We start from the raw sequence: 16,164 nt of genomic DNA on the forward strand, positions 1-16,164 counted from the left end.
TCATTTCTTGTGTATAACTTACTCTCAAATCCAAACTGTTTTCACAAACCCAAAAATTATCTTTTTAATAAATTTTAATTAGTTTTAAAATTTTATTAAGAAAGTAAGTTTTAATAGGTAACCAATCTCACTTAACTAAAAAAAATTGATGGTGACTCTTTATATTTTTAAATTTGTCTAGTGATCCCAAAACCTTTTATGACAATGTAAATATAATTACAATAATACCTTTTAATAATATTTTAGCAAATTTGATTTATAGAAAATGTAAATATAATGTTTTCTTTTGACTTTTCTAAGAAAAAATTAAAAGAAAAAAATTGATTCTAGTAAATGATTACACATACTTTTTCAAATAATTTATATTTATTTTTACTTATGATAGCCTATTAATAAAGTAAATCAAGTTCAAAAGGAAAAAAAATCTATGATCATAATTCATTATATATGTGCTTGTGAGACTTGAGCTTAAATTTTGATATTGATGGTTTAGCAAATAATTACATAGCAAAACTGGCAACTATAATAAAAATTTCAATTAAAATCAATGTAATTCTCTATCTCAGAAGAAAATTAAAAATGTAAAATGTAAAACCAAGCCATTTGACACAACAACATTCTAATATGGAATTATAAAAAAATTATATATATTGCCAATTTGCTAAGGGATTGGTTGCTTATTAAATGCAAATACTAAATTTTGTATGGCGATCAAAGATACCCTAAGCCCTAAATTTTAGAAAAAAAAAGTTGTTAAATAACATGAATTATATCAATAACCATTTTGTCTCTTGTATATTAATTATTATATTTGCATATATAATAAAAAAATTGAAGTTTAATGCTTATAGCAAGTGGAATTTAATTACTTATCAAATAAGATATTATGATAAAAGTAGGGCTTCCACCCTATTTGTTTTACTTTTATATTGGTTTGTAAAAGATAAACAACAACTATAAGATCTAGGATTTTTTTTCTATAAAATATAAATATTATATGATAATTTAATAATTATACGTTTTTTATTTAGCAAATAAGATTATGTATAATACCATAATACCATTATTATATTTTATTGCAAAAAATAAAACACTAATAGGAAAATCATGGGATCAATAAACAATATCACATAAAAATGGAGAAAATTTGTCAAAATAACTTATTAAAAACAATCTACAAAGAGTATGGGACACAAAAATGCAAAAAAAAAAAAAAAAGTTAAACAATTACACTCATCAAAATTATTACACCATTCTTAAGATAGTACCGATATGTTTTTTTCTTGCATGTGCATAAAGATTCTAATCATAAAAATTTTATGTATTGATTTAATTTCCATGATTAAAGATCTTGTAGAAGCGAAAATTTCAAATGTTGTTACATTAATTTTTTTTTTTTTTATGAAAGAAAATCCACAAACTCATAGACATAATACCATTCATACCTTGGAGGCCCCAAAATCTATATTTTTCACATCTTTGCCATTAAAAAATTAAGTTGTCAATTGAACAGTACAACTTAGGAAAAGATAAATCTGTATATTTTAAACTGCTATTAGCAAATCAAATACACAAATATTCTATTCCATAAGATGCATAACAAGAGAAGAAAAAGACTTATAAAGACATAATAAAAATTATATCAATTTATAGAAGATTAATAGTTAAAAAAGTGATTAAAAATATAAACAAAAAGCTTTAATAACAGATGATAGCTGCATATTAAATGTAGACATTGAAAATACTTGGTATTGACAAAGTTCACTCATCACCCACAAGTATGTAAATGTCAAAACATAAGGAATAAAGCAATTAAGCTAAGCTGAAAAGGACAAAAAAAAAGTGAAAGCTATGATCTATCGAGTGATACTTATAAACAATGCAAATGTTAAAAAAAATGTAATGGAATCATCTTATTAAAACCCTAATATTTATAATATTGAATTAGAGAGAAAGTAATAATAGAATTCAATGATAATAATTAATGAGTTTTGATGAAAAGGGAAAATATATTTTGAATTATTCAATATTCAATTTTAAAAAAATTAAGAATTAAATAAGTTTCCTTCTATATAATTCAATTTTAAAATTTGCATTTTTCATTGAAGATGATTAAAGAAAATGTTTATATACTAGATGTGTTAGCAAAATTGGTTTTTAAATTGAAATTTTAAAAACATATAGATGGCAATGTAAATTATTTTTAAAAGGTTAATTAAAGAGAAAATTAATTAGTTGGTTTTCAATTAATGGTTTTTATTTTTGGAACATATCATAAAAACTGGTTAAATGTAAATCGAAAATCTATTTTTGGAACATATCATCTAAATTAAGAATAGTTGGTTGATCTTTTCTCATTAAATAATTGATTTTTTTATAAAATTATTGAGCTGATTTAAAATAATTAAATTTTAAATTAACGTTTACTTTGACTATTTCTTTTTTACTGCAATAATCTTATTTAATGTTGGAAAGTCTATGTTTAACATTTTGAAAAATTCTTAGTAAATAGTAAATTATGCCTGTAAATACGTGTGGTTGCAAATAAAAAGAATATATATATATATATATATATATATATACACCTATTTGCAATTAATTAGGCTTTTTATTTTATATTTGAATTTTTAGCATTATATATTCTATATTCGATTAGATTAATAAATGCATAAATTATTTCTTAATTAAATACTAAAATTACAGTTATTAAATAGTCAATACTTTCAAATTATATTTTTTATTTATAGTGATCATATTTAATTCTTAAAATTAAGAATTGAAAATTTTGAAAATGATTTAAGATAATTGATTTGTAATATATATTTGAAAAAGGTGAGAATATTTATTTTTATAAGATAATAAATATACTTAATTTAGTCAAAATAAATCTTCTAAATAAATAAAATTTATATGAAATTAAATAAAAATAATTAAATGCAATGGAGAAAGATTTTTCAAGATTATCCATATATCAATAATATAGGCTATCCACATTGGATAATTTTTATTTTTATTTTTACCAAAGACTTTGACTTTTATATATTTATATAAGATTGATAATTTGTACAAAGCAATTTGCTAAAATCATAAAGCATGTAAAACTTTAAATCTAACTAACCATTGCCTGAAGTTCAGCTCATGGGCATAATATTACATCATGACTTGAGTAGGACATTGCTAGAGCCCTGAAGTTGCAATTCTGGCTAAGGTTATTAATTCTTTTAATGCATTAATTTTACTAAAAATTAAATAAATAATAAAAAATTACCTTATAATGAAAATAAATATCCAAATAAAAATCTAAAAATCACCTATAAATATTAATAATAAACTAGTCAATCATTCCAAGTCGTAGTGGTATTGACAATATATAAATAAAATTGAAAGAAAAATTAATAACTCCTAATCATGTAGAAACAAAACATATAAAATAATTAAATAAATAGAATTAGCAAAAAAAAAAAAAAAAAGCCAACAGGATATTCATTAAAACAAATTAACACATGATCATTTAAATTATAATTGTAAATAAATAACAAATTTGAAAATTAAAACTACAAATATAAAATATATTAAGACAATAATAGATACAAAACTAACTCTAGCAAAGAGAAAATAACAATTTCAAACACAAAAAAAAATATTAATATTAAAAATAAAAGAATCTAAAAAATAAATAACTATACAACATAAAATATCAACATTCTTTACCAACTAATATATAATTGCAAAAGAAAAGTGCTTCAAAAGTAATAGATATATAGGTTATTATTCAATTAAGATTGTAGAGTTTACCATAAATTTATATAATGATGAATTCTTATCTTGTTATCAAATCAACAAAAGAATAACAAGCAATTTCAAAATTAGCTAAATAGCTAGCGATAAAGGCATTGAATAGAGACAGTAAGGATGATATCTCATATATTGTAGTTTGTTTTAAGGGGTAAAGGAAACTGAAAGCAATGGAAGAACAGTCCCTTGATTATATAAGATTCGAATCAATGGGCAAACACCATCTATCTAGGAAAAAAGGCAATCAAAAACCAAAGAAAATGATTTCTAATCTTATAAATTTGACGTTTATTTGAACTATAATTTGTTATCTCTTGTTCTAACCTTGTTTTGCCATCTGCCATCAAAGAAACAACAAAACATGAAAAGCCTAAGCAAACTTGCAATATAACTCATTTCAAGAATTTACAAACGTGCAATTGGATCAAAATAAAAATACATGATTAAAGCTATAATAATAAAGTCAAAATCTAACATGATAAATCATAAAATAAATTTATATATGAAAATAGGAAAAATATAAAAAATGAAAAAATTAATAAAAATTCTTACTTTTTTTTAGCTTTCTGTTTTACCATTTTCCTTAGAAACCAAATCAGTCTCTAGCAAATTGAAAAAAAAAAAAAATAAAATAAAATAAAAAAATCTACTAACCACTCGAAAACCACCTCTCTTCTTTGCCGATGACTCCTAGCTTTCTCTCTCTTTTATTTCTTCAATTTTTCTGTTTTGCTCCCCTTTTTCTTTTCAAATATCTCTCAAAGTTTCCTCTATTTTTCTCTCATTCTCTTTCTTCTTCCAACCTTCCTTTCCTCCTCCACCTTCCCATCTCCTTTCTCTCCCATTTCTTCTTTTTCATTTCTCTTTCTCTTGAATCTTTTTTAATCTCTTAAGATTTTTTTTTTTACTTCACAATAAAAATCCAACAACATCTTCGACAAAATGAAAATTTTCTTCTATGTCCTCACATGGACAACTGTTGCACAGCAAAAGACAAAAAGTATATGGTAGTTAGGTATATAATATAAAAAGAAAAACTACAAAACAAATATTCAAATTCTATCATAGTTTTAGAATTGTATAGTTTATATAAGATATATTTACTTTCTAAAATTTAAAATTTTTATAATTCACTTGATACACTTTTAGTTCTAATTAAAAGTTTTTGATTTATTATATTTAAAAATTCACTTTTAGAGAATTATATATATATAAATTAACCAAATAAAAATGACATGAACCATCAAAGAAAATCAAAGTAGCAAGAAGAAATTCTACAAGCAAAAAAAAAAAACTACAATAATGAAAAAATAAAAAATACAATACAAAAAACCCAAAAATGAAATCTAAAAAACCAAAAAAAAAGAAGAAGAAAGAAACGAAAAAACCTGATGAATATCAAAGCAAGAAAGCTTCGTAAAGCCCCTGCAAAACCTTAGCAAATAGCAAACAAAAAAAAAAATCAGATTCAACTAAACCACTATAAATCAAAAAGGATATTATGCTAGAGCATTAGAACAGAAATTACAATATATATAATTTATAGTTAATAACCTTTAATTTTTAAAAAAAATTCATAAAATACACAATTTTACAGACCCAAATAGAATCTAATTGCTAAAATTTTAAAGCAAAAACGTTGATGATAACTTGTTCAAAGTTCAAAATTCAAACCAAAGCAATCCCAAATTTCACATATATATATATATATATATAAACTTAAAAAATAATTATTTTCTCCATTTTCAGAAGAAACATGAAAATTATCACTTCAATAGTCATAATTATATTAACATCACCATCCATTCAAAACCCAAAATTAAAAATTAAAAACCCACTAAAATTCAATCTAGAAAATGAAAAATCCATTAAAATTCAATCTAAGTTTCAATAATCCTCTATATAGGGTGCAGTAATCATTAACAAATTCAATCCCAAATATCAATAAATTAACTGGTAATCAACGAACTTCTATAGTCCTACCCAAAGAAACAAAAAAAGACCATAAAAAATTTCACAATTCAAAAGTAAGAAGTAGAAGATCATGAAAGAGAAGAAAGAAAAAAATGAAAGAAATAGAAGTTGAAAGAAACAGGGAACAGGAGATGAAAAACTAAGAAATTTGAGAAAAGAAGATAAGATTTAGTAAATTTTATTTCATGATACATTTTTAATTTTTTTTAAGTTCCTTTTTCTTGTTTTATTCGTCTTCTCTCTATTTCTTTTAAATCTCCTTTCAATCAATTTATTTAATATTTAAATTATCATATTTATTCCAATTGACACAATTAATCTTCCAATCAATATAAATAACATATCTTACTTTTATAAAAATTGAGCTTCAATCAAATTGGGGATAATTTTAATATTAAGGTATTGATTATATGTTCCTATATCTTATCAATTTTAATCCTAATAATTGTCACATTTTGCTCAAAAACTTATTAAAAAAATTTTCAACGAAAAAAGTTCAAGAGATTGATTTTAAGATGGCAAAAACTTCAATTTATGTCTTCCGCTTCTTAATCTAATGACATAAAAAGTTTAAAAAAGTCATTAGAGCTTAAATTCAAATTAATTCACTCCTTCTTCTTTTTTAAGTAATAAGACAGTGTCTTCCTTTGAGCAAAAAAAAAAATTAATTTATTGAATCAAAGACATGATTAATTTTTATTAAAAAATTATTTGAACTTAATAAATTATAATTTTTCTTTAAATTTGATAATAATTACATAAACATATTGAATATATAATTAATTTATTTTACTATTTTAAAACATAAAACATCTAAATAAGAATTAAATATATAAATTCTGAAATGTTGGTAAACTTAAAAAATTTATATTATTTTATTTTAATAAAACATATTATATATAAACATATACATATATTTGATAAAAAAAATCGAAAATAAATAAATTATTTAATTTTTAAATCAAAATAAAATATATCATATTTAATAATTTAAAATAAATAATTATAAATCATATATTTAAAATGAACTAAATAAATAACCAACAACAAAACTTAAACCTAAAATCTCTTTTATAAAAAAAACGACATTAACTAATTCAAGCAGTAACTATTTCGTTCGTAAATATACTTCCCGCTGGCTTAAAAGAAAACGGCTGATGCGACATGCTGCAAACTTTTTTGGTGACACTCTATCCAAAAGGCGTGGCAACACATTGTTCATCCACTTAAGAATCTTAGGTCAACGAACAATTGTTGACCAAACCATAACTGCGCAGATCGCAGAGTGCATCTTGAGCATAATCCCCAAATAGTAGACCAACCGTATAGTCTCCGTATCAAAGCTGCATACAACAAATCCCTCCGCCACTCTCTTTACCAAATTTCAATCCTGCGATATTCCGATTTCAAGGGTCGCTCTAATGAACGTCCATGTCCTCCAAATCGTTTAAGAAGAAGCCTAACAGAAAGCGATCCAGCTCCAAGTTCGCCTCCTCGATGGCCTCTTTTAAGTACTTATACCTCAGAAAATTCTTCATTTTAGTATCAATTATTTTGCTTGCTTGTGTAATTCTTGTTTTTGGAGTTTCGTCAAACACTTGGAATGAGATATCTTCCGATAGTAACTCCCTTAAGTTTGACGGCTACGAAGTAGTCAATGAATTCCCCCACGATCCCAGGGCTTTCACTCAGGTAAATCCCCAAAGCAGTGGATCGATGAAAGTTTAATATTCATTTCTGGAGTGATTGTTTTCCTTATTTCGCTTTTGCCCATTTTTTTAAATTGATGGTGTTTGCTTTTTTCAGGGCCTTGTTTATGCAGGAAATGATACCTTATTTGAGTCAACTGGTCTTTACCGGCAGGTTAGTTTTTTGCTATCTCATTGTATATAAGCATCTTCATTATTGCTCCCGCTGGAATTATCGATTTGCAGTTCCGAAATTAGGTTGCATTGTCTTGCCTGCTGTCTTTAGTTCTGTTTAGGGTTGAATTTGAATGATATGTATGCATTACTTAACCTCCTAATTCATCTCACTGTTTCAGTCATCAGTTCGGAAAGTTGCCCTTCGGACCGGAAAGGTACAGGTCCTATCCTTGTCTTTCCATTTTCATACAAGTTTGTTGGTACTCGGTTGGCATCCATTTGCATAATGAAATCAACAAATATTAGTATTTTTTAGAAGTAAAATTTGTGTACAATAAGATTTATGGAGAAATTCAACAAAAACGGAGTTAAATTTACTTGAAAGCTAGCTAGTAGGAATGCAGTATGTTACCAATGGGATCGGTAGATAATATGTCATATTCTGTTAGCAGTTTTATTTAATCCAAGTGAATCAGTTGATAAGTCCTTGGTTGTAAACAGAAACAAACCATATTTTCTAATTCCAAGTTTATTTGTTGAGTGTTTTTTTATATATACAGGTTGAGATTCTTCACAAGATGGCTGATTCATATTTTGGAGAGGGTTTAACCCTTCTTGGTGAAAGGTTTGTTGGAAGGAATTCAGTTGTAACACTTTGGTCTCATGTTTATTCAAAACAATGAGCTCCTTTCTTCTTTTTCTTCCTCTTCTTCCTGCCATGTTTTCTCCCTTTTTCATTTCCACCAAGTCGAAGGGCCCTATTTGTTACTCACATCCTTCTGCCTCCAAATTGATTTTCTGAACTTTACAGTACTTAAAAATTAATTTTCAGTTAGTGGAAATTCTATTCATATTTGGTAGATTGCTGTGCATTTATATGCATTCAATTGATATTTGTGTTCTTCATCTACTTTGGTTTTCTGCTTTTTCATTTGGATGCCATTTGTTAATATGGTTCTGGATTTGTGGATTTTACAAAGTATGACTTTTTGCATGCTCTTAAGATTTAATGTAGTAGTTCTTATGTTTTTTTGTAGGCTGCTCCAGGTAACTTGGTTGACCCAAATTGGTTTCATATATGACAGAAAAAATTTGCAGAAAGTTTGTGCTTCCAGTCTCTATATCATTTTACTCTTTTTTTTGGTTGTTTAATTTGTATTATCATTCTAAATAAACATTTATTGAGCATCTGAGCATGCATGGTCGAGTGTTATATAAACTTATAATGCATTTCCATTATTCTATTTCTGTAAAAATTTCATTGTTGGGAGGTTAGTCAGCTCAATGCTGTACTGTATAGAGTTCTTAACCTATTTGATTTATGCTGTCATGAATTTTTAATATAAGTCCTAATCAATATCAGCTTTCATTGATTTAATCAGGGTCACTGGCTTCCCAATTCACCTTTTGTTCTTGCTTGTATGATGCATTTCCATGAAACAATTTTGCTTCTTGTTTTTTCTTTTCCCATTTTCTCCGTGTGAACACTGATTTTTGGTTTACAACATGGCAAAAATCATCACTATGTCTGTATCTCGTTATAAAATGTTTACAGCTTTCTTTTCCATCTAATTGTCCAATTATATATTACTTTATTTTTCTTTTGAACTAAAGTGCATTCAGTGCTTGTATAGTTTTATTTCTGCGTATAAAATGGTTTTACTTTGTCATATTCATTGCAGTTAGAGCGATTTACACATCAGATGGAAGATGGTTGGGGACTGGCAACTGATGGCAAAATCTTATATGGAAGTGATGGGACCTCAACACTGTATCAGATAGACCCTCAAACATTAAAAGGTTCCCCTTGCACACACGTTTACTGTTGATCATATATTCCCACTTCATTTAGGGTTTTCAACTTTGTTATTGTTCCTAACTTTCTTCACGGTGCACTTCACCGTGTAGATGAGTGTTGTTTAGTAAATATTGATACACTCCCTTTTTTACCATCTTTTTCTAACTGTACTCTCTTTTACAATATGTTGCAGTCACAAGAAAGCATGTCATTAAATTTAATGGCCAAGATGTACGCTACCTGAATGAATTGGAATATATAAATGGTGAAATATGGGCAAATGTTTGGCAGGTATGCCTTTGTATCTTTTGGATTTTATTTTGTGGTTCTTGTGGCATGGGTATTGTGCTTCATTGTTTGAAACTTAGTTGGAACTGGCTTTATAACAAGTTGTCTACCTTTTGGAATGTATGTAATGTTCTGTGCTTTGATGACAGCTTAGCAAAAAAATAAAAGAGCAACTATTTGACTGGCTTTCGGTTTTTTACATTCTAAACAAAAGTTTCTGACAAGGGTTATTATATGAATGCCTCTAGCACAGAAAACTATTTCCTAATGGCCCTTTCATCCAAATATATATATTTATATATATGACCTTTAAGTCATTTCCCTTGCACATGCATGTGGTGTAATGTATCAGTTTATTGTTTTAGAAGTGTATATCTCAAGTGGTCTTCATGAGAATTTATCTGTTTTATTTTCATTTATTTTTAGACCCCATTGCCCGTAATTGCTCAGTGGTTTCCTTTGCACGATGATTTATATATCTGGCGAAGAAAGGATTAGCTGTTGACTTAAATTACTTCCTGATATCTACTTTTTCTCTGTCTAGACTGACTGTATTGCTAGAATTTCACCTAATAATGGTACAATGCTTGGATGGATTCTTCTTCATACTTTAAGGTATATTTTATCTGCTTATTTGGATAGATTCGGCTCAATGTCTTCATCTAGGGTATATTTTAAGTTGTCTGTAATCAAATAATTACAAATTAAATCTATCATGCTGTTTGTTTGTTTTACAGAGAAGGACTAATAGCAGCTGGATATAACGTAAGCACTTAATCAGAAATATCTTTTTAATACTGCTTGTGGCTTGTGGCTTGTGGTACAATGAAAGCTCTATATGATTTCTTGCAAGAAGATAGATACTCTTTAGGCTAGGCATTTTACTTGTTTTAATCTCATCACTAAATAGTTACATCAATTCATCAATGCTTACTGCTTCGCGGCCTAACTCGTGTATTTCAAAATTTCACTATGTTTTAGGGTATTGACGTTTTAAATGGCATTGCTTGGGATAGCAACAGTAATCGCATTTTTGGTAAGTTCTAGATTAGATTTGGCTGACAGAATCATCATTTACTTCCCTGTTTTATACAGCTTATATGTGTGGTCAATCCATTTTGCATGAAAAAACATATATTGAGGGTTTTTTTTTTTTTTCCCTTCTAGTTACTGGAAAACTCTGGCCAAAGCTTTATGAGATCAAGCTGCATCCATCTAGGAAACACTTTAATAATGGAGACATTGAGCAGCTTTGCTTGCCATGAAAAGCTCTATGCATATACCCCAAAGGTCTGTATGCTGCATAAAAAGGCTCGTAATTAGTAAATGAAAACAGGAATTGAAAATTTTCCATTTCAAAATAGGTCGATTGGAGATTTATAGATACCTGATTCCTAGATTCTTTACTGAATCTAGTAAAATTTGTTTGTACTATTTGGTGGACTTGAGCCCTTGAGAAGAATATATTATCCATGTGTACAACTGTGCAATAAGTAATTACATCATAAACAGGAGTTTCTGATTGTGGTTCACCATTCTTCAGAATCAATTTGGGTTTCTGCACTCTCCTTTACTATTATTATTATATCATGTAACGCACTATGAACACATTGTGGCTCTTCTGGGCAATGCAGGTCTAGTTATATTTTATATCCTGAAATGGCCATATGGTACCCAACTAAATTAAACATAACATGGCATGTCTAAAGTTGCCTCGCGACCGGAAATGCCATGCTCTTGATTTGCCGAAGGCTCTTCTTCCTAGTGTTCATTTTTGGTAGAGAAATGGTGCTAAAGCAAACCATCTACCGGCTTCCTCTGCCTTCTTTCAGATTACTTTCAGGTTGTAAAGAAAAGAAAAAAAAGCTACATATGATTGCATCAAACTGGGAGGGGTGGGGTTGGTTTTTTTAGGAAATAAATGGCGTCCACGGGAAAATGGTGCATGTCATTGTGAAGTGGCATAGAAATACTGGTTCAAGTTGTGGGAAAGCATGGTGATTTTCACTCCATATCCATAAATTGAATGAAACAAGATATTCCCGCTGCCCCCGCCGGTTAGTTGGCACATCAAGATTTTTGAAATATATCCCAAGGCTTCTTGCTAAGCTTAACCTCTTCTGTTTATAACTTGTTCAGCAGCTAAAACCCCGATTTTTAGCCTTCTTTTCCTCTTCTTTGAAGCTCGTTTTCTTTCTTGGTAGCAAGCATATCATAACAGGTGTCATATCTCAAGGAAAAGCTCTCGAAGCATATCTCGTTTTTTGGTCTTCGATTATGGATCTTGATAGTTGCATTCATAATATTATTCATTCTTTTGGCTTGCTTCATCATCTCTCTCTCTGTCATCTGTTATCGTCGTAGAAAAGCCTACAAAACCCCCTTTTGCCTACCAAACCCCATTGCTCGCAAGAATTGTCAAAGCGCTTACAGCACTTCCTCACTCAATAGGAGGCTCCTTCCGCTTAACATTTCGGAGATCGAGATGAACACGACAAAGCCTGAGCTTCATGTAATGTTTTTTGACCAATAGTCTACTCATGCTAGTGTAACAACTCAAGAGAGTTGTCTGGCTGATTTGGAGCCCTTTGCCAAGTGCTCACCCGGTGTTTCTGAAACCTGGCTCCGTAACCACTTCAGTTTGAAGGAGGTTGAGATTGTCACAAATGGTTTCGCCTTTGAAAATTTAATTGGACATGGAGATTATGGTGTTGTCTACCGTGGCGTATTGTTGGATGATACACGAGTGGCAGTGAAGAGGCTACTGAGTAACAGGTAACTACTGAGTGATTGATTCTAATCATTATTTTCTATGGGTTTATCAATTTAAGTATTGATCATGTGACAATCAGTTGCCACATTAAGGAGTTCATAACAGAGGCAGAAGCAATCGGGCATGTTCGACACAAGAATCTAGTCAAGCTGCTAGGATACTGCGTGGAAGAAGGTTACAGGTATTTTAATTTTCGTGATCCAATAAATTTGAAGTTGTTATCAAGCCCAATTTCGGAATGGTGATGCCTCAAACTCCTGATTTAGTTTTCTGTTTCATTAGGATGCTTGTATATGAATATGTTAATAATAGCAACCTGCACCAGTGGCTTCATGGGTCCCTTGGACAAGCCAATCCTCTTACTTGGACCATACGTATGAACATTATCCATGGAATAGCTAAAGGGTGAGTTTTACATTCAGAACTAGATTTGCCACTTCATTTTATTTATAATGATTATTATTGTGGTTTCCCTCGGTCGGTTGATGTATATGCTCAAACTATATTGATATACTTGATGAGAATTAAGATTATGATTCTGCAGATTGGCCTACCTCCATGAGGATATTGAACCACGGATCATCCATCAAAATGTGAAGACTTGCAACATATTACTTGATCATCAATGGAATCCTAAGATCTCTGATTGTTGCACTTTCTAGGCTGCTCGGTCCAGAGCACGGTCGTGTGGCGATTCGTTCAATGGTCAAGCTAGGGTTAGTTTATTTGAGTTCAACTTGCCTATCCATTTTCATTGAGACCATGCATTCTGAATTGAACTTATAAAATGCGATCCAAGTTACACTTTCTTGTTGATCATGTTATAATTTGCGTGGATCTCTAGATATGCTGCTCAAGAACATGTTTTTACCAGCCCGTTGGATGAAAAGAGTGATGTTTATAGCTTTGGAATACTTATCATGGAAATCGTATCAGGGAGGATGCCTGTTGATCATAACCAACCCGAAGTACCACGCCCTAATCTCGACATATTTGAGCATTATATAAAGCTTGTGACTCTAAATTTGAAAAATGAAATTTCCTATTGCAGATGTACTTGGTAGAGTGGTTAAAGTCCATGGTCGCGAACAAGAAAATTGCACATGTAGTGGATCTTAAGATGCCAGAAGTTCCTTCTATGAAGGAACTCAAACGGATTACCCTGATTGCCCTTCGATGCGTTGATCCAGATTTAGATAACAGGCCGAAAATGGGAGAAGTGATTCATATGCTTGAGCCACGTGACTTGCTGCTCAATGATGTAAGAACAACTTCATCTTCCAGAAGTTGAGATATTACATTCTGTACCTATTGCTGTCTTGTCCTTCTGCCTGCCAATCTATTCAGTTTTCCTCGGTATGTTATAATTCAGGAACATCATATATATGTATATAACATCATGTTCCGGGAACCGCGGAACCGGATGCTTAAGACAAAGATTGGCTTAAGGCTACAAACTTTGGGCCATTTTAATCAATGCGTCAGATTTAAGATCTATTTCAGCTTATGAACATGCTTCAATTCTGAGTTGGAATTTCAATATTTGGTGCTGGCCTGAATATCTTCGGTACTAGGTTTATGTCGCCTTACGTTCATTCTGGGCTCATTTAAACACTCAACATGTCATCCCTCTGAATTTGTGGGTCTTAGGTAGTTTGAAAATTTTTTGAGGTGTCACTTTGGACTTCTTTTTAATCAGATTTTTTTTTTTGTGACTATATTAAGCAATAATTATGTTTCTGAGGAAAATGATTTTTGCTTCGGGTATTTATTTATGAGAAAGCTCAAGAGGAAAATAAGGTATATAATGAAAATTTTATACTTTACGCATAATAATTATTAGACCAAATTTTTATTCTAAAAAATAAGAATTTTTTCTTTTTAAGGCTGTTATTTTAGATTGGTAACTTAATTTTTATTTTATATGATATGTATTTATCTATAAATACATCGATGATTTTGAAAATAAAAATATAACAAACATTAGATTAAATAGAAATTATTATTTAAAATTTTTTTAATAAATAATAATATATTATTTTATATTAAAATAATATTTAAATTATCAAGTGAAGACTGCAGAATGCCCTAATTAAAAAGTCCAATGCTCAATTAAATTTGAAATTCACACGTCATTTTTCAAAAACACAACCTAATGTCTGGAACGGGACAATCAAATTCCCTATGTTTATTGAATTTTAAGCGACACTTTTCAAAATAACATGGTAGAAAGTAGTAAAATATCTTAAACTTAATGTTAACTATTCATGGTACTTTTCAAAATGATAACCCACTGGGAAAGCAATCAAACGTCCTACAAGTAAAATAATACTTTTTTTTGTCTTAATTTGTTTGTTTTATATTAAATTTTATGAATTTTTTTAAAAAATTAATTTTAACATTTTTTGTCACGTGATCATTATTTTTTACCCTTAAAATAGATTTACCAAGAGGCGTAACATCAATATTTTTAAACCTCAATGATCTCTCTTCATATTCGATGTAAGATTAAAATATTTTACTTACTAATTTTAAAATGTTTGATATGATATTTTTTTTTATTCAATCTCATGTCGTTTTCGTAAAAAAAATTGATCACTCTACTTATTTTTTCTCAAGATATTTAGCATGATTCAAACAATTCAAAATATGTTCTGATATCACTTATTATGTGATCATTATTTTTTCATCTTAAAATTAATTTATTAAGATGTGCAGCATCGACGTTTTTAAATTTTAATGACTTTTTTTTTTAAATATATTAAAATTAAAATTTTATGATTTTTAATATTAAAAAATATAAAAATTAATTTTAAAATATAAAAAATTATATGTTCAAAAAAATTAATATAATTTTAGAATATTTATTAAAAAAACAGAGGAGTAGAAAAAAAATCTAATATTTCACCGGATCATTTTCTCTCGGATAAGAAAACGTGCCACGAATTGATTGGGCAAAAAATAGCTCGACCGTACCACTGAACCGTCCATTTGAATCGAAGCGGACCCTCAAAGAAAAGCGTAGAACTATACCGTGGTCCTAAGGAAATCTCTGGTTCCACAAACCTTTCGCCAGGTGGGCGACTCATCGGCTAAAACGAAAAGCGTGTATCAAGAATACCCAATACGATGATCCCACGTGGCAACCAGAACATATCCGAAAAGGTTCCGATAGGTAGGTAGCGATTACACTAGAGACAACGTGGCACCATAAATAGGGAAAGGAATGAGTCATGATGATTGACGTGGGTCGAAGGAGAGCTTAATGCATTTTTGTGCGCTCAATTATTTTGAAAGACTGTCATTTGATTGGTTGCTCTGCAAAGACGCAAATTCTACGGCGGACATCAGCCTCATATTTTCCCGTCATGCCAAGTGCCAACGTTTGCTCTTCTTACTTCTGGCCACACTTCAACTTCCACTTTCCCATGCTTTGCACTTCCTCTTCACCTCAATTACCAAAATACCTTAGCTCCTTTCTCTACGAGAAGAACTCATTTCTCATGTTTTATTGCAAATTTTGGATTTAATTTAATTTTTTTGGATAAATTGAGTCATTGTTTTTTAATATTTATCAATTTAAAGCTAATTATTAACAAAATGTTATCAAATTTCATCTAATCCATGTCATAATGCCATATAATCAAAGTCGATGAACTTTATTTTGGCAC

General features: G+C 29.2%; 1 protein-coding gene and 1 pseudogene across 2 annotated transcripts; both read left to right on the forward strand.

The window, feature by feature from the left end:
• Positions 1-6,945: 6,945 nt before the first annotated feature.
• Positions 6,946-11,255, forward strand: LOC111280844 (glutaminyl-peptide cyclotransferase-like). The gene is made up of 11 exons (XM_022868360.2): positions 6,946-7,461; positions 7,576-7,632; positions 7,814-7,849; positions 8,195-8,259; positions 8,672-8,735; positions 9,317-9,434; positions 9,626-9,723; positions 10,265-10,335; positions 10,458-10,485; positions 10,702-10,756; positions 10,888-11,255. Exons 1-11 carry the CDS (start codon positions 7,201-7,203, stop codon positions 10,983-10,985), a joined length of 951 nt encoding a protein of 316 aa, XP_022724095.2. The 5' UTR covers positions 6,946-7,200; the 3' UTR covers positions 10,986-11,255.
• A 403-nt stretch (positions 11,256-11,658) lies between these two features.
• On the forward strand, positions 11,659-13,988 carry LOC111274306 (putative serine/threonine-protein kinase At1g01540; annotated as a pseudogene). Its single transcript, XR_016328928.1, has 7 exons — positions 11,659-11,717; positions 11,905-12,495; positions 12,573-12,674; positions 12,776-12,898; positions 13,038-13,209; positions 13,338-13,461; positions 13,545-13,988. The product of XR_016328928.1 is annotated as a putative serine/threonine-protein kinase At1g01540 (transcript).
• Positions 13,989-16,164: the final 2,176 nt, after the last annotated feature.

This window comes from Durio zibethinus, chromosome 17 (genome assembly GCF_047325235.1).
Source record: "Durio zibethinus cultivar Kanyao isolate XHJ-2024 chromosome 17, ASM4732523v1, whole genome shotgun sequence".
NCBI lineage: Eukaryota > Viridiplantae > Streptophyta > Magnoliopsida > Malvales > Malvaceae > Durio > Durio zibethinus.